Source organism: Cryptomeria japonica, chromosome 4 (genome assembly GCF_030272615.1).
Source record: "Cryptomeria japonica chromosome 4, Sugi_1.0, whole genome shotgun sequence".
Taxonomy (NCBI): domain Eukaryota; kingdom Viridiplantae; phylum Streptophyta; class Pinopsida; order Cupressales; family Cupressaceae; genus Cryptomeria; species Cryptomeria japonica.
Genome location: NC_081408.1, coordinates 108,927,317 through 108,953,475, shown reverse-complemented (window position 1 = coordinate 108,953,475; position 26,159 = coordinate 108,927,317). Strand labels below are relative to the sequence as shown.

Below are 26,159 nucleotides of genomic sequence, written 5' to 3'. Positions count from 1 at the left end.
TATCAAAGCATTAATGGATGTTATTCTAGAAAAAGGAAGGAAGAGGGAAGAGCCTGAAGTTTTTATTGAGCCTATTCCATCAGACTCTGGAATTGAAGATGCCACACCCTTAGCATTCAAGAGGGTATCGAGGAAGAAAGGTGAAGATTCCAAGGAGGAAGCTAGGAAGCAACTGGTTAGGAAGGTTACAATTAAGGTACCGACAAAGAAAAGAGCTCCAAAGGAAACACCTTCTGCTCCATATGGTACTGGAAGAAGAAAGAAGATGGATGACACAGACCTGGCAATGGTATCCGGTAATGTAACTATTATTCCACCTAAGTCTTGTGCAAAATTGGTAGATGAAATAACTAAGGATGATATGTTGAAAAATGCACAATTTTATTATGAGCATTTAGATGATGATGAGCAAAGAGAAGTTGAGGAAGCAATTTTATTATATTTGGATATATATAAGAAAGATTTATTGGAAATTGAGAAGAAAATACCGACACAACTATATTACAACTTAGATGCTAGAAGATTATCAACTATGGAGGAGGACAAGCGGATAAAGATTCATGAGTTGTTAACTACCTGTGGATCCATTGCTCCAGAGGGGTTGGATAGGACACTTGAGGTTGTAGACAGAAAAATCTTTCATACCAAGCACAAGATAGTTATTCTTATGTTAGGAAGGATTAATAAGATAATCAAGGAGACCCACAAGGCATGGGTTCAATTCTTTGCTAAAAACCCTGGTTTCTACACTTCACCAAAAGCTAAAACTAACACTATAGACATCCCGGTTGAAGGGAAAGGTAAAGGTATAATGGGCACCTCATCTACAATTTTGAAGGATATTAAGATATTGTATATTGAGCCCCTGGTAGAATCTAATGTACAAGACACATAAGTGATACCGACAAATGTTGAGATATTGGTAGATTCAGAGAGTGTACATGTTACTAATGTTGAGGACAATAGTCCTCTAGATCAGAACGTACAGATTGAGGACACAATTCATAAGGAAGAACCAACATTAACTGATACTACACCAAGTGGCGAAGTGACTAGTGCAAAAGAGGAAGCTTGAAAAGTTAATCAACCATCAGAGGAGAAGAAAGAGGAATCTGGCAGGGAACCGGTAGTGAGCGCATGATCATTGTTATCAATTGAAACCTCACAGGTAGAACATAAAAGAATAAACGAGATGAGTTCTACTGAGCTCATGATGATGGTTGTATAGAAGATGATGAAGGAAGGATCAGTGGAAAAAGGAGTTATTGATCAATCAATCCCTTAGACTTGTCCCAGAGTGCAAATTTGACAAAGGAGCAAGCCCATTTTCGACAAGCTTAAAGCAATCACAGAGCACATTTCTAAGGACTTTCAATCTTTATAATAGATATCAAACCGACGAGCATTGGAGAGGTTTACACAAGCTAAGAGAGCAATATTTGATCAAATGATTGAGTTGGAGAAGAAAGAGATTAATGATAAGTTGAAGTTGATTGATAATGCCTTAAGTTAATGTATTAATATTTATATAGTATGCTGCAATACAGGTTTACTTACAATAGATTTAGATAAAAGGATTAAGGATACTCAGGAGAAGATTGTAGGTATAGCCAATTCTTTTGATGGTTCAAATTCTTTGACTACATCTATTGATGGTCAGATTTTGGTATTGGAAGCTCAAATTTCAGCTCTTGAGAGGGATAAAGATAAAATCATTAGGAGAGCTAGAGAACTTAGAAGATTGGTGAGTCCCCAATTTGACTCATTAAGTGTACATAAGAAGGAGTGTATCAGTATGGTTAGTAAGCCCACACTGATAGAACTTAAGGATAAAGAGTCATATGCTCACATGCTTAATGAACTTGTATCTATTTCCAAGACATTCAAATCAGGATGGGAAACCTATCTAGATCTTTTGGAGAAAGCCTATCCAAAAAATTTCAAATATATTTAGCTCCAGTAAGGTGTTTTGGGACATTCTTTGTACAGTCTTTCATTCTTCGTCCTGATTTTTGGTATTTTTTGGCATTGATGTCAAAGGGGGAGGTATAGGTGAAAAATATATTGTTGACATCGAGAGGTATGGAGTATTTTATTCAGGTCATGATCACAAATGGATATTTAGCTTAGGGTAGGCAGTCTCATGGTGAAACCGGTAGATGGAAACTAGTATCATTTTTCACATGAGTGTTGCCATCAATGCTAAAGGGGGAGATTGTTGGAAATTGACACTCATTTTATTGGTTTCAATATGTTTTCATTGATGGAAACATGTTATGGCTTTCATATCTTGGTTTGGTTGTTTCGCGGCACCGACACCAGCACTGATAGGTATCTACACCAGTAGGAGGAATTCTTTGGGAACCGGCATTGCAGACCAACATGACTTCATTAGGTTATTGGTATAGGAGGTCAACATCATTTGGGAGATCCAACAATCAACAATTGATTTTTTTGTTTATATATATATGTAATTGAGCCGACATGTATATTCATTTTTATAATTATCTATGTAAGCCAACATAAGGCATGAAGGATTGTAAAGGTATATAGGTCAGTTGATTAGATCATTTTGTGTAAATGTAAGAGATTATGTAAAGTAATATGAGTGAGGGAGAGATAATTTTAATGCAAGAAATGTTGATTATGTAAGAGGTTATTTCGGTAAGGGTTTAGGGTATCAGAACTAGAATAGACAAATCTTGAACCAGAAATCTATCAGGCATAGTAGATGCATTTTATGAGTTCAGTTTTATGTTTACTTATTGTAGCGTCCTAAAATTGTGACACTTGCAATTTCGACCGCATTTGGGTCTTCACGATGGCGACACAACACTAAACCTGAATGGAGACCCCGAAACTTGTTCATGACATCAAAAACTGCATTTTTCAGCACCCTGGCCTGATCCTCCTTGCACCCTGCTGTCCCTGGAGGTGGGACCATGGCGCCCAGCGCCCTAGTCCTTCAGGACGAGGGCGCCTAGCACCCTGGTCCCCCAGGACCATGGCGCCCAGCACCCTGGTCCCTGGCCCTATTTTTGGGCCCGGTCTCTTTTGGGTCTCGGGTCTTTATGTTTGCAAATTGGAAAATAATGTTTCCTGGTCGGCCTAAGGTTGGAAAAATCAGTCTATCAACCCTAATTGACAAGTATATAAACTACATTTCCTCTCCCATTTTGGTAAGATGGAAAAAAGGCGGAAGCGATATTCAAACATTCAAGCATTCAAGCATTCAAGCATTCCTTCAAGCAATTGATCATTCTAAGTCTCCATTCAAGGCTAAGTGTTGCATTCAAGACAAGGATTCAACCATTGAAGAGGAGATCACATACAACATACAACATACAACAACATTTACGCCTTCGCACGTAAGAATACAAACATTCTTACAACAAGGTATCAGTAATTGTTTACATTACAATCATTTACATTTACAGCATTTCTCATTTCTTGGTTAATTCCAAAATCGGGGTTTGACCTAAGGGCAAACCCCCAATCCCTAACCCCCCCAATCATCTTCGCTTTTCTGTGTGTAGGTTGCAGGTATGCAGCTGTAATTGAAGATCTGGAATCCTTGTGTAGAGATGAACAAATCCCCCTTCGTTTCGCGGATTTTTCGGAGGACCATGTGCACGCCAGGCGCCATCGTCTCGTCAACTTTCGCTCAAATTTGCAGGATAGCATCATCTCGACATTTTACTACTAATTCCAGGTCCGTAGCTTCATCTTATATTGCTATCTCTGTTTATAAGTGAATCTTTCTCACTTTTCATGCATTCCTAGCTTAATCCTTCTATCTACATTCTTTACAAAAGAGGGTAGCCTTGCTGTCACAACCCTTGAAACTCATTTAGAATCCAATCTTGCATTGTGTGGGATTGGATCTTGTGGGTTTCAACCCCTCTTTTGAATGTAAAGTCTCCCCTAAGTGAAAACCGTCAACCCTAGTGACCTCCTTCCCATCTCCTCGGAGTGGTGGGGGGAACACTTAGCGTTTGATCGCGATTTTCCGCTTTACATTTTGGTGAACCCGACGTGAACATCCTTTCTGATTATTCATGGTTAGATCTGAAAATTGGATTCCTTAATTACATTTCCGTGTTTGATCTTTTGCAAATTTTAGAGGTTAATTGCATAAAAACCCTAAATTTTCTTTTTAGTAATTGAGCTTGTGAAATGTTTAATTATTAATGCTTGTTTCAGATCTACCCTTCTATTGCAAATTATCAATTCATATTTGTGCTTTAATTTTGAAAATTAAGTGGTTAAGTGTCAAAACCCTAATTTTGAAAACCCTCTTGATTCAACCTTTGACCGACAATTTCATTGATCAAAACATCTCCAAATCAACTGTAACTTTGGATTCTGCAACAAAATCACAATATCTTTCATCCCTGAAAATTTGGAAAAAAGTTGCGAGGACCGTGTGCACCTCGAGCGCCATCGTCCCTGACATTTTTTCCGAAATTTCGGGAGCTAGATCTTACTGTATTTTTCTGCTAAAATCCAGAATTTTGGCTGATTTCATCAATTCTAACACTTTCAAAATTAAAGTCAAAGTTGGTCTAGTAATTGCTTGGATTAAGGCTTCTAATCATTCAAAAATTGTTGAAATTGAAATTCATGTCAAAATTGTGTTTCTTACTATCCTAAATCTGAAAAGTGTGTTGCCATTCATTCGAAATTTCAGTGCTTTATTCAAATTCTTGCAATTTGTGACTTTTGAAATTAAGTGTTTAATTACACCAACTTTGATTTCCGCTTGCAAAATTGAATTTTGCGTGAAATTGAGTCAACTTTTAAATTTCAAAGCTTGCATTGCTCTTAGTATTCCCTCTAAAATCATAAAATACAAAATTTTAGTTTCCCTCTCTTTTTCAAAATTCAAATTTTGCATTTTTCAACAATCTTGGTAGGGTTCAATTTTGAGATTGCAACTTTAATTTAGCCTATCTACAGATCGTAAAATCACTCAATTTTTTCAGATTAGCTTTAAAATCATCATAACTTTCATCCCTAAAAATTTCGAAAAAAGTTGCGAGGACCGTGTGCACGCCGAGCGCCACGGTCCCTGACATTTTTTCTGAAATTTCGGGAGATTGTCGTGATTGCATTTAACAGCTTAAATCTAGGAGATTGGCTGATTTCATTGAAATTTGCTATCTCTGAATTCAAAAGCTTCTCTCCCTCTCTAGTGCATGAGTTTTACAACAATAAGCCCTACTTACACTATTCCCGTTAGACAAAGCCTTAGAATTAAGTCTTTCCAAGGTTTAATTACCGAGGAGATGGAACCTAATTTGAATAGCCTTTTTAACGAGGACACGAGTAATTCCTCTAATCCTCCTAATGATGAAGAAGCTCTCCATGAGGTTTCTGTAGAACAACTTTCGAAATTGGATAACCAATTTGATGATTTTCAGCAATGGATGTCTCAAGAGTATCCTGATAGTCAAGCTCTTTCATTAATTGAGGGCCTAAAACGTATGGTTCAGAGGGATAAGAATGGAATTGATATTTTGCATGGTATTGCACACATTGTAGATTCGAATGTGATGCCTATGAAGAGTTGTGCTAAAACTTTGGGTTATACACAACCTCCTACTCAAGTCAATCATTCTATTCCTTTGACAACTTCTATTGCTAGCATACCTACCTTTACATCAAACATAATGACTACTTCTATACAAGACATTCCCCCTATGATCACCAGTCATGGGGGCAATCCTTCCTCTTCAATTAACCCTCTTCCTTCATTTAATCCAACTTCTTCATTCATTCCTTTAATGAGTGTTCCTATTACATCTCCACAAATGAACCTGGCGCAAGGGGGCAATTCATTTAACCATTCCATTCCTCCTTGTAGTGTTCCTCCTTTCCAATCATCTCGTATGACTAACTATCATAGTGTCCCGCCACCTTACTCTCAATCAATACCTTCTTTCAATAACATAATACCTCCATCACAATCTAACACATCTAATATGAATTCTTCGACTGAAGCGACCATTAACAATCTTGCACAAACTGTCTCTTCTTTACAGCAACAAATTCCCTCTATGAATCAATCTAAGTTTAGTGTGCCCACATTTGATGTTGCGAGCCCACTTTCTCTTGACATTGTTCGAGCTATTCCCCCTAAACATGTTGAAATCCCACATTTGGAGCTTTATAATGGTAAAGGTGATCCTCTAACACATGTTAAGACTTTTCAAACAATATGTACCGATTTTGCTTATGACCAAAGGTTGCTTGCAAAACTGTTTACTAGAACATTAAGAGACAAAGCCCTACAATGGTATTGCTCATTGCCTTCTTATTCTATTTCTTCTTTCGAACAACTTGCAAATGCTTTCATTCAACAATTTCAAAACAATATAAGTCCTAAAGTTACTTTGATTGATTTAATGCATTGTAAACAAGGTGTTAAAGAAAAAGTGACTGATTTCATTGGTAGATATAAGCATTTGTGTGCTCAAATTTTTTTTCCAGTTCCTGACAATGATATTCAAAGAATCTTTATTTCTAATTTACAAAAAAATATTCGAGACAAACTTCTGTTTTCTGAGTTTACTTCTTTCCAACAGTTGTGTGCAACTCTTCACAATTATCAACTGACTGTGAGTCAAATGGAACAAGCAAATCCTATGGTTCCGAGTGATAAGGGTGATAGTAGTCAACAACCATTTGGGAAGTTTAAACCGAACAGAGAGTCCATTAAATTCAATGAAAACATCATCAACAACAATGTGAATGCAACATCAGGTGTGCCTCCTATTTCTAAGTTTTTCAAGAAAGAAAGAAAGTTTACTCCTTTGAATGAATCATTGCATAGTATTATGAATAAGTTATTGGAACAAAATGTGCTTACTCTCCCTCCTGTAAAGCAAATTGATCCTACAAAGATTAATTCACCCTATTTTGATAACAAATCTTTTTGTCAATTTCATCGTCAACCTGGGCATGATACTGAAAAATGTTTTGCTTTAAAGGGTAAAATTCAAGATTTGATTGATAATAATTGGTAAAATTCAAGATTTGATTGATAATAATACTATCTCTGTTTTAGGAGTGAATGATAAAGGCAACACATCTGTAGCTCCTCCTAACCAAAATCTTCATATTTTTACTGATCCATTACCTTCTCATACCTCTAATGTGATTGAGACTAATGATTCCTCTTTCTCATCTGATGGTCTTGTGTCTATGACTCCGAATGTGATTAACTTTGTAGAGCAACAAGAAAACCCTAAAGAACCTTCCATCACATTTGATTCTAGTGAAACTATCAGGGCACCTGATGGTCCTTTATACATAGTTGCAAAAGTCAAGAATACACCTTACCATGGAGTGCTTATTGATTCTTCTTGCATGGTTAATGTTATTACTAAAGAATTTCTTTTTACTTTGCAATTGAATCAAGTGATCTATGACAAAACAGATGTGATTGTGAAATTATTTGATGCATTTTCTTCTCCTGCAATTGGTTCTATTGCATTACCTATTGAAGTTCATAACAAATCCCTTGATGTGAGCTTTGCTATTATTCCATCTTCCGAACAATTTCGTGTGAAGCTAGGCTATCCTTGGCTATCTTCCATGAAAGCTATTGCTTCTCCTATTCATAAATGTTTGAAATTTCCCCATAATGGTGAAGTTGTTATTGTCAATCATAGTCTCTTTAAACAATCTGAAAGAACTTCTAGTGTTCCTATTGATTATTTTTGGCCTAAACAATTCCAATCTCTTCCTCCGCGAAGTGATCATCTTTTCAAATCTTATCAAAAGTGGAAAACAGATATGATCCTATCTCTAAGTGAACCTAGAACACCCAAACTTGACATTCCTATCATTCTTGAGAAGGAAGTTCTTCCTTTGAAAGATAAAACTAATGTCTTTCCTCAAGAAGATTCCCAACCCATTCCTATGGATGTGACTATGTCTATGCCTAATAAACTTTCTAAAAGTAGACCTATACCTCCTCGTCATGATGGACTTGGTCTCCTTCCTAAACCAAACATTCCTCCTTTGTACGGAGCAGTTCCTCCTCCTTCCTTTTATAGAGAGAAGAGACCTTCATCTTCTCCTATTATCCAGCCTAAGAGACCACAACCTAAACACCCAAGTGATAAGGATGAGAACATTCCTCCTCCTCAATCTTCTCCACTTCCTACTAAGACTAGACGAAATCGTTCTACGCGTGAACGCCGATGAAAGCGTCATCTTAGAGCTCAGGTAGCTGCTTCTCAAACTTTACAATCCCCAAAAACACCTTCAACTAGCATTATTCCATTTTCTCCAAAATCTCCTAAACATAAGATGCATGATGGTCTTGATCCTGTGTGAGTTAAAGATCCTATTTTTATAAATATTGATGATGATATAGATGAAAATGTTATTCATGATGAAAATGTTACTTCTCTTGCTTCTGATAGTGAATATGAATTTGTTGATGTTGATAACCATCTATCTAACGAATTTTCTAAAGCACTTATCCTAGCTCCTAGACAAGAACAACATGGCTTGGAACATGAACATAACCCTTGTTTGGATCTTGTGATAGCTCCATTTGCTATGTTGGATGTTCCTCCTCTAGCGTGTTTCCTGCCTTCCCGAAATATTGATCAGCAAGATCGGGGGGTGGATGACATGCTAGACTAGTTTCATTAGCATAGCAGACTCTCTCCTCCTCTCTTTTGTTACTTCTTCTATGTGTTATTCTCATTCTTCTATTTGTTGTCCTTAGTGTTGTCTACTTGAGGATGATGCAAAGCATTGAGATCTCTTTTGGTCTCTCTCATGTTGACTCAAAAGACACATGTGTTCCCTTCTTCTAGGTGACCTTCCTTGATTGGGGAATGAAGAACAATTATGCATACATACATATGATATACATGAATTATCATATAGCATACTGACCTCGAGGAAAGTGAAGTCACCTCGTGCTTTGTGTTTTGTGTCTATTATCCTTGGGTTTATCTCACACTTGGGGGCTAAACCTTTGTGATAACGTGCTCCTTTCCCTTCTCATTTCTTATGTGTATCACTACCTTAAAGCAATCACCCCTGTTGAGGCGTGTGCAATCGCTTTAACGTAGGGGGGCATACATCCCATCTATCCCTTCAGGATACTTGAAAATTTCTTGGCAAACTTAGCTTTGCCTTGAAAATTTTTGGTATTTTTCTTACATGACTCATAGTGAGGGAACCTTACTACTGACAAGTCATGGTTCTCCATCGTGATCTTCCCTTTTACTTTGTCAATCAAAGTCGTAAGATCCTTAGTCCACTGGGGGATTGGTGTACTTTACCGGAAGTATGAGCGTACGCTTATACTCCCGCTAAAGTGGGGGCTAAATGTAGTGTCCTAAAATTGTGACACTTGCATTTTCAACCTCATTTGGGTCTTCACGATGGCGACGCAACACTGAACCTGAATGGAGACCCCGAAACTTGTTCATGACATCAAAAACTGCATTTTTCAGCACCCTGGCCTTATCCTCCTTGCACCCTGCTGTCCCTGGAGGTGGGACCATGGTGCCCAGTGCCCTGGTCCTTCAGGACTAGGGCGCCCAACACCCTCATCCCCCAGGACCATGGCGCCCAGCGCCCTGGTCCCTGGCCCTATTTTTGGGCCCAGTCTCTTTTGGGTCTCGGGTCTTTATGTTTGCAAATTGGAAAATAATGTTTCCTGGTCAGCCTAAGGTCGTAAAAATCAGTCTATCAACCCTAATTGACAAGTATATAAACTACATTTCCTCTCCCATTTTGGTAAGATGGAAAAAAGGCGAAAGCGATATTCAAACATTCAAGAATTCAAGCATTCAAGCATTCCTTCAAGCAATTGATCATTCTAAGTCTCCATTCAAGGCTAAGTGTTGCATTCAAGACAAGGATTCAACCATTGAAGAGGAGATCACATACAACATACAACATACAACATACAACAACATTTACACCTTCGCACGTAAGAATACAAACATTCTTACAACAAGGTATCAGTACTTGTTTACATTACAATCATTTACATTTACAGCATTTCTCATTTCTTGGTTAATTCCAAAACCGCCCTAACCCCCCAATCGTCTTTGCTTTTTTGTGTGTAGGTTGTAGGTACGCGACTGTAATTGAAGATCTGGAATCCTTGTGCAGAGATGAACAGATCCCCCTTCGTTTCGCGGATTTTTCGGAGGATCGTGTGCACGCCGAGCGCCATCGTCCCGTCAACTTTCGCTCAAATTTGCAGGATAGCATCGTCTCGACATTTTACTACTAATTCCAGGTTCGTAGCTTCATCCTATATTCCTATCTCTGTTTATAAGTGAATCTTTCTCACTTTTCATGCATTCCTAGCTTAATCCTTCTATCTACATTCTTTACAAAAGAGGGTAGCCTTGCTGTCACAACCCTTGAAACTCATTTAGAATCCAATCTTGCATTGTGTGGGATTGGATCTTGTGGGTTTCAACCCCTCTTTTGAATGTAAAGTCTCCCCTAAGTGAAAACCGTCAACCCTAGTGACCTCCTTCCCCTCTCCTCGGAGTAGTGGGGGGAACACTTAAGGTTCGATCGCGATTTTCTGCTTTACACTTATTCAGAGTAATTGTAGTCAGTGAGACTCCTTTGTGATGAGCAATGTACTCTAGGCTATAAGCCTTCCTGCATGTGTAAGACCCCATAGTTTGTAATTGTAAAGTGGAAAATCGCGATCGAACCCTAAGTGTTCCCCCCACCACTCCAAGGAGAGAGAAAGGAGGTCACTAGGGTTGACGGTTTTCACTTAGGAGAGACTTTACATTCAAAAGAGGGGTTGAAACCTACAAGATCCAATCCCACACAATGCAATATTGGATTCTAAATGAGTTTCAAGGGTTAAGACAACAAGGCTACCCTCTTTTGTAAAGAATGTAGATAGAAGGATTGAGCTAGGAATGCATGTAAAGTGAGAAAGATTCACTTATAAATAGAGATAAGAATATAGGATGAAGCTGCGGACCTGGAATTAGCAGTAAAATGTCAAGATGACGCTGTCCTGCAAATTTGAGTGAAAGTTGACAGGACGATGGCGCCCGGCATGCACACGGTCCTCTGAAAAATCCGCGAAACGAAGGGGGATCTGTTCGTCTCTGCACAAGGATTCCAAATCTTCAATTACAGCCGCGTACTTGCAACCTACACACAAAAAAGAGAGGACGATTGGGGGGTTAGGGATTAGGGGTTTGCCCTTAGGTCAAACCCCGGTTTTGGAATTAACCAAGAAATGAGAATGCTGTAAATGTAAATGATTGTAATGTAAACAAGTACTAATACCTTGTTGTAAGAATGTTTGTATTCTTACATGCGAAGGTGTAAATGTTGTTGTATGTTGTATGTTGTATGTGGTATGTGATCTCCTCTTCAATGGTTGAATCCTTGTCTTGAATGCAACACTTAGCCTTGAATGGAGACTTAGAATGATCAATTGCTTGAAGGAATGCTTGAATGCTTGAATACTTGAATGTCACTTCCGTGTCTTGTACACATATGTCCTCCCCTCCTCAAAATGGGAGAGGAAATGTAGTCTACATACTTGCCAATTAGGGTTGAAAGACTGATTTTTCTGACCTTGGGCCGACATAGCAACCTTATTTTCCAATTTGCAAACTTAAAGACCCGAAGCCCCATAAGAGACCGGGCCCAAAATAGGGCTAGGGACCAGGGCACTGGGTGCCATGGTCCTGGGGGACCAGGGCGCTGGGCGCCCTAGTCCTGAAGGACCAGGGCATTGGGCGCCATGGTCCCACCTCCCAGGACAGCAAGGTGCAAGGAGGGATCAAGCTAGGGTGCTGAAAAATGCAATTTTTGGTGTCATGAACAAGTTTCGGGGTCTCCATTCAGGTTCTGTGTTGCATTGCCATCGTGAAGACCCAAATGCAGTCGAAATCGCAAGTGTCACAATTTTAGGACATTACAGTAATATCTTTCCATATGGCCAGTGGATTGATATTGTGGGTCAGAAATCCCACCATGTTTTTTCCTCTTCGAAGTTTCACATGTATAATTATCTATGTTATGGTATTCATTTGTGTGATTGTCTTATTGATTTCCTTACTTATTTCAATCTTATATGTATTGGTTTACCGGTTGGTGAATGCATGTCATATTAAGATTAAAATTATATATTCTGGTAGAACACTGATTCAACCCCCCCTCTCAAGTGTTCTTGGATTCCAACTTAAGGGCTATTATGTGTTTCTCTGAAAGGCCCTTCCAAAAAATCTTCTCATTTGTTTGAGTTTAAACTTTATTAGCCCCCGCAAACAAAAGTAAGAAAGATAGAAGATAGATGGGAATTGAAGAAATGATAGCTTGAAGCATAACTATCCTTCCTACCCAGGATAACCATTTCCCTTTCCAGGACCCTAGCCTTTTCTCCATCTTATCCTTGAGGGGATCCCACAACTTGGTGTTTCTGAAACCCATATCCAATGGGATCCCAAGGTATGTGCATGGAAGGGACCCTTTCCTAAAGCCCAACTCTCTTAGCTTTCTTGGGTGAGTATTAAGGGAAGAGTTCTTGAATTTATTTACATTAACTTATTGCCCTGATGCTGAAGCATATTGGGACAGGATCTTGCCATAGGTCATGGCTTCCTTTATTTTAGCATCCCCAAAGAGCATGGTATCATCTACAAACTGCTGGTGTGATACCTTAATATTCCTAGAAATTGTGATACCAGTAATGTCTCCATTTTTAACTGAGTGTTTGAATGGCCCTACCAAGGGCTTCAGCGAAGATAATAAAAAGAAAGGGGGAAAGGGGATCTCCCTACCTCAATCCTCTAGGTACTTCAAAAAAACCCTCTGGGGAGTTGTTGACCATAATAGAAAAATTGGGGGTGGCAATGCATTAAAAAATCTAGTTAATGAATTGTCTACCAAACCCAAATGCCTCCATCACCTTACACAAAAATCTCTAGTCCACCCTATTGTAGGATTTTCTAATGTCCAATTCGATCAACAATCCTGCTGTATTATTGACTTACAATGAGTGTAATGTTTCCTGAGCAATGATGACCCCATCAATCATGAATTTGCCAAGGACGAAACCATTTTATTACTTAGAGATGATTAGGGGAAGAATGAGCTTGATTCTGTTGGCTAACACCTTTGACAATACTTTATAAATTGTGTTGCATAGAGAGATCGACCTGTAGTCCTCCATTTTTTTTGCATGTTCTTTCTTGGGGATGATGACCAAAAAAGTGTTGTTCACTTCCCTAGTCAGTTTCCCTGAATTTTTAGTATATTCTAAGGCATCCACCATCTCTTTCCCCAAGAAGTGCCAACATTTTTGAAAAAAGATGGTTGGGAATCTATCGGGCCCAGGTGCCTTGTCTAGATGCAATTGTAACAAGGTAGTTTTGAATTTTGAATGAGTGAACATGGCATTTAACATCCTATTCTGATCGAGGCTAAGGACCAGAGGTATATTCCTTAGGATCTCAACTTGATGCATGAGATTGGATCTATGTTCCTGATTAAGGAGACTGTTAAAATAAGATACAATCCTTCGCTTAATTTATTTTGGTTTCTCTATGATTTCTCCATTATCTAGTTTCAGTTTACTAATCCTATTTAGGTCTCTCTTCTACTTGGAGGTATTATGGAACTACTTCGAGTTCCTATCTTCTTCTCCTAGCCATGTTTCCTTGGATTTTTGTCTCCAAAATATTTTTTCTTTAGACGGGATGTCCTAATATTTTTTGAGGAGATCATCCTTCTTCTTCAAATAACTATCATTGGTCATGCCTTCTTTAATAACTATTTCACTGAGTTCTTTCAGATCCTACTCTACTTTCATTTTTTCTTTAAATATATCCTTGAAATGCTCCTTGTTCCAAGCTTAAAACCTCCTTTTGATACATTTCAATTTAGAAATGAATTAAAATAGTTTTGATCCTGAATAGACTTCATCTTTCCGCCATTCCTCAACCATCTACAAGAATGAATGATCTTTGAACCACATATTCTCTAACTTGAAAGAAACTCTCGAGGGCCTTGAATCCATTAACAAATTTAGTTTAAATGGATAATGGTATGACCCTGAATAGGGGAGGATAGTCCCTTCCAAGGCTGCATGAAATAGAGATAGATCACCTTTGAAGAAGAACTTGTCCAATTTATCTGAGCTATGTTGTTAAAACTGAGTTTCCTATTATTCCAAGTGAGACTCCCATTCTTTAGTTCTATCTCCATTGGCTGATTCCTAAATACCCAATCCTTAAAGTCTTTTTGTGTCTATCCTGGATTTAATATTCCCCCTTTCTTATCTGGCCTATATTGGATAGCATTATATTCTCCACCTATGATAGTAGCATTGTCCTCTATGTTCCCAAAAAGGTATCGATTTCAGCCCAAAGGGCTCTCTTTCTTCCACAAGAGGTGGGGCAATAAACATTAACAATGATGAATTGCAAATCACGTTCCAAGCTTTTTACCATCCTCCCCATCCAATTCCTACCCATATCTAGGTGCTCATAACAAAATTTAGATGAGTTCCAACATATTGCTAGGCCTCCAGAAGCACCATCTTCCTAGACTTCTTTAACATTTCACTACTTAAAACTTTTAAAACACATTTCTACCTCCAACTGAAATTGTTTTGTTTCTTGTATTAAAACTACTTTAGGTCTAGCCAAGCCAATCCTTTTCTTGACTAGGCATTGCTTGTTAGGGGCATTTAAGCCCCTAATATTCCAATGAATGAGCATAATGGCACTTGGGGAAGGGGGGTGCCCTTCCTTGAATTTATAAGAGAGGTGATCTTTTGAAGCAGACATCGGTTAGGAGGGACCTCAAATAGATAAATCTAGACTAGTCAACAAGAGTAAACACAATAGAAACACAAAGATATGATGGAGGAAATATTGAACAGATTATTTTATAACATGAAAATCGATTACAACCATCTGATAACAATTGGGTTACAAAAAAATGGCTCACGAGCCTACTACAACATGCTCAAAGTACAACATAGGTCACAACTAGGACCTCAAATCTCAAAATCTATTTTCTACGCTCAGTCTAACTACTTGATTCCATTCTAATACATAATTACAATTATATATACGATCCAAGGGGATCCGGTCAGCTAAAAAAGGGATCAAAACCCGAAGAACAAGACCTAACATGTAAAACCTACAAGGTCAGCCTCCACCAAGAGATTCCTCCAGAAAATCCAAAGGATGAAGTGTAGATCACGGGAAAAGGTCGGACACACATGAAGGAACATCATAATCAACGCCCAAGGCTCCACAAGATTCGAAATGGTTTTGGTAGATCACCAAAATAGGTCCAGGCAACCTGGAACAAGAAACTGTCAACCAGTAATAGGAAACTATTATGGAAACCAATAGCGATATCTTCCTCAAAAATTATCCAAATGCAATGCAGTTTGGGAATAAGAAAGATGATCAAGTCTTCAAGTAGAATCCAACTCCATAGGATCCAGTGAGCCAAAACCGGTACACACAAAAATAAATGTTGAAAATGCAAATAGAAAGAAAATATTTTTGGTTGATGCAAGATTGTCATGAACTGGGGATGCTCCTGCATCATCTTTTGTTGTCCCATGACTTCTCCATCCTTAGACCTTAGTTTTTCTATGGATTTCCTATGGGTCTTTTCCACAATCAACTTTGAGTTTGGATGAGGGGATTTGTTTGATACCAAGAGTCTCAGTGTTAGGAAGTGAGTTTAGAGTTGGAGGCTCCAAATTATGTCGTTCTGCCTACATGCTTGGGAGTCCGATTCTATAATTCTTTGGATCATGTCCATTCTCCCTTTTTGGTATTCTTCATTGGCTCAAAGATAGGGAGGGGTAAGTCCCAGAAGGTCATTTACTGCCTCAAGTTCCAATTGGAGGTCTTTATCTTCCACAATCTCTTCTTCATTGGGATCTTCTTGGTCATTTAATACAAAGTCAGAGGCATACTCTCTAAATGAGTTTCGACTAGAGTCATGTTTTCTTCACCTTATATTCAAATCTCTATTATTTCTTGGTGTCACACCCTGCCTAAAATGAGACTAAGGGACATCCTCAAATGTCCGAATTTGATCCAGTCCCAACGTCTTGGTCCCAATCCTCTCCTGATGAGCATAAGGAGTTGGTTGATCCTTCACAGATGGAGCCTCCGATGCTTTTACCTCTATTATTTTTTACTTTTCCATCATGAAAGTCTAGTCAGTCAATCCCCAGTAGGGGTCTGAGAATCTCTCCCACCATTTTTACCCTTACCATCTCCTTTACTTATGTCCATTACCGCCTCCTTACTCTTGCAGTGACCACCTTTTTGCTTTGCCAAACCAGAATCCAAGCTTTCCTCAGTACGATCCTAAAACTCTAATCTTTGTTTCCATACGCCCCATTCAGTATGAATTTCAATCTCCTAAGGAAATGATAAGGATGTATGGACCCTGAAACACATTCTGGCATACTGACCATTGAAATCATCTGATACAATTCCCTCCATTTTAATAAGATCTCCCATCTCTTTGCCAATTTCTAGCAAGGTATCATAATCCCAATATTCTACCGGAAGATTATAAATCCCAACCCACTTGAATTGATCTGCTACCTCCCACGGGTGAAAATTAGGAGTCCATTCCTTCACTTGAATTTGCTGCCCTTTCATGAAGTATGACCCCCGATCTAAATTTTTTTTCCTATCCTCCCCCGAAGGAAGAAATACCATACTATAATTACTAGGCAAAATCTACAACTATGTTTGTTTACCCCAGTTTGATAGACACCACTCATGCAGTATTGATACATCATTTTGACCTTCCCCTATTTTATAAATAACTTGACTTCCTTATATCTTACCACTACATCCCTAATATGATCTATACTTAAATGAATCAGCTTACATGAAATTGGTGGTAGAGATAGCTTACTTGAGTTTGTTTCCATGATCGAAGGTACATCCTTAGGCGGTAGATTTGGATCCTTATGCTCTGGGAAGATGTTTGTTTGTTAGAATTTCCCCCTAGGTTATTTACTCCTCCAATCCTCAGAAGAATCCATATTAAGCCCATTATTTTATTAAAACTTTCCATACCATTGTCTTCTAGATTTGTGGGGATCTAGTTATCAATCCCCCATATTTATGCGTGCATGGTTCCGCCTTCTTTCCCTATGAAAGCAGGGTTTATGTTGCTTGACTCTGCCCTTTTTTTTCTTCATCCTCCTTCCATTATGTCCTGAAAAATGAGATTTCCAAAATGGTTGCATCTAAGGTTTTCATTTATCCACCCATGAACCATTTTCAAATACCCATTGTTGGATATAGGTCGATTATTGCCATTGGTTTTCATTCTGATCATCCCCATAGGCCTTCCAACCGTTATTGATCCTTGTCTGAAGATTATCCATTGGGAATGTAGAGTCCATTTCTTCACCCCAATCATGATCATCCTTTTTTTTGTTCCCACTTGCTTGCTTATACCAGTAAATTCATGTCTGACCCTCAAGATCTTGCACTTTGAATCTGCGTGCATTGCTCCTTTGAACTTCTTTCTGAAAACCTTTCTCCTTTTCTATTCCCATCCTTCCATGCACCCCATCAACACTTAAAATGAAGTCTTAAAGAATGCAATTGTCTCAATTAAAAACCAAGAAAAATTTACCTTCTACTAGTGAATCTAGCATGGTCAAGCCTCAAGGTAGGGTGATATAACTTAAGGCAAATGAAAAATGAGAATTAAAATTACTTAACCATTCCATGTCTGCCATCTATGTATGACTAGCTTCATGCCAGCATTCAAAATTTGAGAAGAGATGTAGATAAATTGTGGGATACCTAATGTCCCCTTATTATTTCCTTTGTAATTTTTTGGTGTTTTCTAATATTTTAAAAAATAAACAAATTGGAACAACAACTGTAACTTGTAATATAAATGTTTATTACATCTATGAAGTTGGAAATTTCATCAAAACTCTCAAATAACCCTAAACTACACTTAGATCTAAATTGCAATCAATATGACACCAACAACAACATCAATGTTATTGAGTTCCAATATGGGGAAATGGTTATGATACTAGTATGGTAGCTGCAAACAAGTTTTCATAATTAATTTTTTCCAAGATGAACTCTCAAGTGGGTGAATGATAGAATTTATGCAAGAGGGATGCTAATAGAGACCTCCAAATGAATCCCCAACACTTCCAAATTTAGGTAAAACATTATACTTGTCTGATACAGGTGTCTAGTTAAAAAATGTGGGCAAAATGCTTTCATTGTGCAGGTGATAAAATTGAGGCAAATGGAAAATGAGAATCAAAATTACTTAACCATCCCATGTCAGCCATCTATGTACAATCAACTTCATGCCAACATTTATAATTTGAGGAGAGATGTAGATAAACTGTGGGATACCTATGTAATGTCCCTTATTATTTCCTTTGTAATTTTTTGGTGTTTTCTAATATTTTCAAAAATAAACAAACTGGAACAACAACTATAACTTGTAATATAGATGTTGATTACATCTATGAAGTTGGAAATTTCATCAAAATCCTCAAATAACCCTAAACTACATTCAGATCTAAATTTCAATCAATATAGCACTGACAACAACATCAATGATATTGAGTTCCAATATGGGGAAATGGTTATGATACTAGTATAGAAGCTGGAAACAAGTTTTCATAATTAAAATTTTCTTATCAATTAACTCACAAGTGGGCCTGAATGGTGGAATTTATAGAACATGGTTGTTGATAGAGGCCTCCAAATGAATTCCCAACTTTCGCAAATTCAGGTACAACACTATAATTTTTTGATACAACTGTACATCATCCCACATGATTGATATAATCTTCTAAAATACTGGTAGAAAACAAACACTTGTTACTGATTTTTTAATCACACTAATTTCAAAAATTTAAATGTAGTAATTAAATTTATTTCTCAGATTTAACTACACAACAATAAATATAGTACCAAAAAGTGCAATCAATTAAAAAGAACAACAAATAAATATAGCACCACAAGTCAGGATTCATTGATTCAATTTGTAGAGAATAAATTATAGCATCACAAATTCATTATTCAATTGATAATGCCATAAAAGACTCATCTTTATTTGTATTGTGCAAATGAAACCAATAGACTATCAAAAATGTATCCCTGGTTTAGCATCTTCCATCTATGAGCAATCTAGGAGGAATAAGTGCACTATGTCACTCTACACAGGTCATGGTTCCACTTGGAACAATGCTCAACACAAGTGCTAATAGCCAATACCTCCCTAGATTAGTCTCAAGTGTACACCATACCCTGGGTTGGACACATGTTGTGTGTCCCCTTCTCCAATGCTCACTAACCTAAAATCTCGTTCCTACAATCTCTCCCAATAATTCCTTTTTCTTGTTCCCTTGCCTTACCTAATAGTTTTCATGGGTTTATTACAGCAATAAAGGACGATTCCTATCATCACGCCCCTCTTTAACAAATATTATATTATATTAATTCATCTTGTGAAAATTTAACAACTATTCTATATGTTCTTTATTTATTTTAAGTTAAAAAAATAAAAAATATTAATTAAAAAAGTTAAATAAAATATTAAAAAATAAATATTTAAATTATAAATATTTTTTTCAGGGTCTTTGCTGTCTTTCCAGCATATTGGCGGGGGCCCAGCCAATATGCTGGGGCGATAACGAGAGTCAACAATTTTTTCTTGTACGTTTTCCAGCAAAAATTTTTGCACGTTTCCCAATGATAAATTTTCTAGGCATTGACAAGGGCACATTTTTTTGGGCATTGCAGATCATATATAGATTTACAAATTAGGAGTAGTAGGGCCTATGCTATGGGGTGTTGTTTAAAGGTCCCCTTAGCCAGTGCTTGACCCGCAAGCCACCTACAGTGGTAGGTGTATGTAGGCCACTTGCGGACCCCTTGCTAAGGGATTTTAATTTTTAAAATATGTTTTTTTAAATAAAGTTTTTTAAATTAAAAGTTTCTAATGTTTTTTTAAATATAAAAAATTCATTTTTTTTCTTTATTAGTATTTAATAAAGATTTTTAATATAAAAACCTAATTTTTTAATTTATTTTTAATAAATATTTTTTTTAAGATTCAAAAATCAAAAAATAATTTTAAATTTTTCTTTATTAGTTTTTAATAGTGTTTTTTAAACGTGTTTTTATCAAGATTTTTTATTCTTTTAAAAACAAAATGTCATTGAATAAGAAAAATTGGGAACAATTTTTTTTCTTGTCTACCATACTTGTTTGCAACATTCTCCAACCGACAGCCAAGGAGGGGGTAGTTTGCACCTTCATATCTCTTGGCATCATTCAAATTGGAGGCATCTTGATCTGCAGTTTTCTATAGGCATCTTTTTGGTGACTTCATCTTCATGTTTCTAGATTTGCATCATCATGTTGTATTCTCTTGCATGAGCTATGCTATACACACACTAATATAAAGTGTCATTATTCTTTGTACTTTGTCATTGATGACATATTTGATATAATCCTCTTGTACTTAGTAGATTAGGAAATATCTTGTGAGACTTGGTGTATGGCTCCCGTTGAGACTTAGATTGTATAAGATTGTGCATCGCTCTAGTGAGACTTGGATTGTATGACAAATATCTAGATGATACTCAAAGCAGGTGTCTCCATGCCCGATCTTCATTTTGTCAAATAGTGAGTGATTCATTGGTGATTCTTCATCAGCATTGGTACCTGATTTTGTCACACTTTGACGTTCTTGGTGCAACATTGGCTCTATTTCTTCCTAGTGGGGAGGACTTTGGTCAACATCATTGGACCATCTTTGCAAGAAATTATACATTGAGGGGGGCTTCATGGTCCTTCCTCTTCTCTCTTATGGGGGGACTTTTTCCTCACACAAGCTTTTTTTCTTCTCATACATCATTGAGAGCATTGTTTTCTTTCATCTCTCTTATAGGGGATGTTTTTCCCCATTGGGTTTTTCTCTCTTTCTCCATTTTTGAGAGACTGCATTGCATTTGTACATGGGTACCTAACATGGCCTCATATCTGGAACCCATCTTGCATTGTTAGCTTGAATCTACATTCCCCTAAGTTGCACTTAAAAGGGGTTTTTGGTGTAAATTATGTCTCATAATTACACTTTACTTAAGTTGACTTAGGATAATGTATTCATTGTAGTTTGCATATGAGACACTTAGGGAAGTTGGTTAAAGGAGAAATTCCACCTTTTGTGGTCTTATCTTGTTGTCACATTTTTTCTTTGGTGGGTGATCCACCTCTTGTGGAATATTTTATTATTTCTCCTGCCTACCCCTACCTAACCTTGTATCTCATTCAGCCACATGTCATGATTGTGTCCTCTCATAGCCTTGTCTTTATAAGTAGGCTCAATTACATTGTATGTAATTCAAATTCTCACTAGTATCAATTCATGAATGGATTTATTGGAGAGGGATACATTTATTTGAGGTTTTGATTGGGTATTTATTTTTTATAGTTTGATTGTGATATTTTTTTGTATTTTTTATCTCTAGGTCATAGAAATCATAGTTCTCATATCTAGTGATGCAAAAGCATCCATTTTCACAAGAAATGTTGCATCACCAAAAACATAATTCATTTTTGTGTTAAAGTTTTTCATATTTGATGTAGATTGGAGCTTCAAGAGCATATTTTGGAGTGATTGAGATTAAAACATTTGTTTTATTAGGACTTGGATTCCATTTAAAAACTCAAATATAAAAATGGTGATTAATGTGTATTGATTCTCAAATACACACATAACTAAACCCTAGAGATTAGCCATTTTCTCATGCTCAAGTTTAGTGTAAGATTTGGCCAAATAGGAGATTCACCATAAACCTCTACACTTTAGACTTTGTTGGACTTAGGGGGTAACACTTTTGACAATACCAATTGATTCATTCAGCCAATAGGTAGGGTATTGTATATAGACAATGTTCTCTCAAAAGTATGCCATTAAACATTAAATCAATACAAGAAAGGCTTAAATCTTGGCTAATCCTCAAGCGCTTGCATAGAAAACTCAATAATTATAAATAAAATATAAAGCATGAAAACAAAAAGAATAATTTTTCATTTAAGCATGGTTTCGAATATTTGGCACAAGATCCCTAGATAGGTGTCTTGTAAGGACTATAGAGTCAGCTAATAACAAGTAAATGCACTACTCTAGAAATTTAACTTCTAACCAATAGTTTCTAAGTACTAATGCATTACAAGGACACCCCCTATTTGTTGGATATTTTGCAACTCTTCTTTTAGATCCTTCATGTACTACTCACCATTTCAATGCTTTGCTCAAAGCAATTTAGTATACTCCTTGAATATAAAGAAATAACTAAACAAACACTATATTAAACTTGCAGAGATGAGACAAAATACCCTTGATCTTTTTATTTCATAAATAGTTGATGAATGTACATTTTAGGTGTAATTAAATAGAACTTGAATTTCATTATGTATCCTGGTAAGAAAATTACTACAACAATCTTTCATCCTAAATCAAAAACTTCATCCTAAACCTTCAGCTACAACATTTGTATAAAGAAAACTTGAACCCCCCAAAACTACTTCTAGAATAATTTTTTAAATGGAAGGAAATTACACTTAAAGAATTGAACAAGACCTAAAGTTAATCTAATTGAGACACTTGGCATTTTCAACATCCTTGATCTGCATTAGCTGATATAAAGGAAAATTCCATCTTGAGACCACTTTGCCTTTCATCTGCTTTCATTTGTAACTAAATTCAATACTCTTCCTCTTCACTTGCACTTTTTATGAATTACTTTAGCTCGAGTAAATTTTTTTATGTTATTGAGCGTATTTTACTTTCCTTGGATAAAAAAAATTCACCCTATGGTAAATCCAATTAATTGGTGATAAAATTTCCCTTCATTTTGTAGTATTACCTTTATATCAACATTCTGAGCACCAAAAGTTATCCTTAAGTTTTAACATTAATCAATTTGACTCACAAAATTTCACTAGTCTTCTATAGGTTACTCCACTAAAAATAATCTCCAACATTAGATTAAGTGAAAGAACCTTGGTAAGATAAAGTTGGATTAAAAGGCACCAAAACTTCTATCCTCTACCTTTAAAACATTTGTTTATTTATATGATTATGATTGGCCATTTTTTTATAACATGATGTCTAAAAATTTGCATTAGTAAGTTCTCCAAATTACATACTAACAACCACACTGTTGGTAAGCAAATTTGTCACTATGATTTTATCTCTAAAACTGACCTTGTTTGCTTGATGAGCAGTGACAAATGTCCCAATAGTTGGAGAGACCATTATGGAGTAACAACCTTTGCGTTTGAGAGGTATGACTCCCTTGCATAATGGGGTTTTGTCTTGTCTCTTTTGTCCTTCCAAAGTACAAAGGAGACAAGACAAAACTAATGGAAGATTAATAACAAAATCCTTACTAGCAAACATACAAATGCCAAGTAAGACTTCATGGATGATAACAATTATAAGGGGGTTTATCAACAAATATGTTTAGCCATGCGATGGTGATGAAAGATGAAAGACAAACCTTGACTTACGAAGAGATAAGCTACTTCAACACCTTCAAACTTAGATACCAAAGCCTACTTGTGTATCATTACACCAATTGCATAGATTAACAATGGTTTGCATAGAAACATAAAGAGATTACTAATTTGACATATGAGAAATCAATAATAATAATAAATGATCACATTTAGAACACACAAACCAAATTTATTCCTCATTATCTTCATGAAATGTTACCATTTCAAAAATTCTTTTGTACAGTGTAAAGCCAAAAGCTATCAAAAGTTTCTATAGAAAATTCTCCAATGTTTCTTCTTCATAAAATTCCCTCCCCTTTACAATAGAAATAGCCTTGTATTTATAGGCTTCGATAGATAACTACCTTCTAACTACTCAATAACTACTTTCTAATTACCTTTTTGAAATACAATGGTTTTAAAAGTAATAAACCTTATTTAGTAATGACTTTTATATCTTTTCACAAAATAAGGCTTATTTTATAAGTTTTAGTTGCATCAAGTGACATAAGTCACTTTTACAGAAAGGTAACTAGTAACCCATAACTTTGAATAAAGACCGAATTATTGACTTTGTCGAGGTAGCTTTCCATCTTTTCTTGCTTCATTCTGATAACTTTTGAAGTCAATCCTAGCACTAAGAATTGTCTATATTACCTTCCTCATTCCATAATGACGAGATGCAAAAATGCTAAAATATATGAATTTGAATGTCGACACCCATCATTATCATATCATGAATTGCAAATAGAATTTTGAAGGTTATATCAAGCTTTAGTAATATTTTAACAATTAGCTCTAAAACTTTGGCTTGAACATATTTGGCAAAATATCATCTATAACTAACATGAACATGAAGTGGCCCTTTTTGATCTTGGAATGAGAGCTTGGAGGAATGCAGACCATTGATGCATCATGCAATTAAAAAACCCACTATTTGCATTCTATCTTTCCCTTTATGTGTTTTTCCAATAACACCATTTGTAGCCTTATAACCAAATTTAAAAATTCATAGAGGATTTTCATATATGACTATTTTAGTATATTATTGCACCTAAATGCTTTATAAATAATTTCTCCATAGGAAGTCATCCATGTCTTAAGTTCTTTGGACAATTTCAAAGCTATTTCATCAAACTTGGTTCCTACAAACTTGGTAATCACTGTATTCAATGAGATAATTTTTCTTCTTTGTAACATTCCATGGAACAATTTTTTTTCCTTACCCACGCTTCCACATTTTTCACACATATTCAATAGAGTGTCTCCAACTATGGTATCAGTTGAAAATGTCTTTCTTCCATGTACATTTTGATGTAGTCCATATCCTATTCAAAGACTCCCACTTTGGCACAGATAGTGGAGACTTGACTTACACTTGTGAAGTGCATTAGTTGGGAAGGTTAAATAAATTTCAACAATTTATTCCATACATACTTTATCATTGAGGTGTTCTAACTAGGAATTCAATATTGGTGCAGGTAGGGAGTATGCTAGTGGAAGTGGTGAAATTTGGCTTCATGCTTGCTAATCGCATCTGCTGAAAGTTTCAAGAACTTTTTCAACATTCTATTTTTTGCATTATGCAATAATTTCCTTCCTTGAGACGATATTTTTTTGTCAAATGGTCATTGCACTTTAGCTCATGCCTTGATCTTCTTCCTTGTTTGGTTCTCCAAATGAGCCTTAAACTATTTGAACCTACTAAAGATCTCATTTTTATTCTTCAAAAAATATATCCACGTCTTCCTTGAGACATCATCAGTGAAGGTAACATAATACTTGAACCCATTCAAGGATACTATTGACATGGGCCCACAAAGATCTAAATGTACTAGATCCAATATCCCCTTTGACCTAATGTCACTACTTGGAAAACTGGACTTGGCATATTTGCCTAGAGCGCAACCCTTGCATACCTCATGCTTCTCAACCTTCATATTAGGCAGCCTTGTAACTATTTCCTTGAGAACATTAAGTGCTCCATGGTGAAGATGGGCCATCCTCCTATGCCACAGTTCTCTTAACCCTCTACTACTTCTTACCAATACAGGCACTGGCTCAAACTGTGGCCAAAACAAGCTAAAGTGCCTAACTCCAATCACTTTTGCTGCCTTGGAATCCTTGGGATGAATATAGACTTTAACCCCCTCAAAGGTCACAATGTAACCCTTGTCCTCCAAAGTAGAAACCAATATCAAATTCTTTGTCATGCCTGGGACATACAACACATCCTCCACCAATAGAGGTTTGCCAGACTCAATATGAAACTTGACCATGCCAACACCAGTTGCATGATACTTTGCATTGTCACCGAGCTCAATATAAAAGTCCATCTTCTTCTCCTCCAACTTGGTGAAACACTCTCTGACTCCTATCATGTGTTGAGAAGCTCCATTGTCAATATACTACACATCGTTGGCAACTGAACTCGAGAGACAATCAATGAGTGAAAACTCATTCTCAAACCATGTTGCAAACTCATCCACCCATGTAGTAGCGTCAACCTGCTTCTTCTGCTTGCCCTTGTTTTTCTCTGTCTGGGCATTGACTGGCATAGTGTCCCAATTG

The 26,159-nt window shown here is 36.6% G+C and overlaps 1 protein-coding gene across 1 annotated transcript in view; it reads right to left on the bottom strand.

Annotated features, from left to right (window-relative positions):
- Positions 1-25,924, bottom strand: part of LOC131874916 (trifunctional (S)-stylopine synthase/(S)-nandinine synthase/(S)-canadine synthase-like) — a 47,077-nt gene extending 21,153 nt beyond the window's left edge. Inside the window, exon 1 of the mRNA XM_059218871.1 lies at positions 25,508-25,924. Coding sequence (XP_059074854.1) covers positions 25,508-25,924 — 417 coding nt within the window. The remainder of the gene's footprint in view (positions 1-25,507) is intronic.
- Positions 25,925-26,159: the final 235 nt, after the last annotated feature.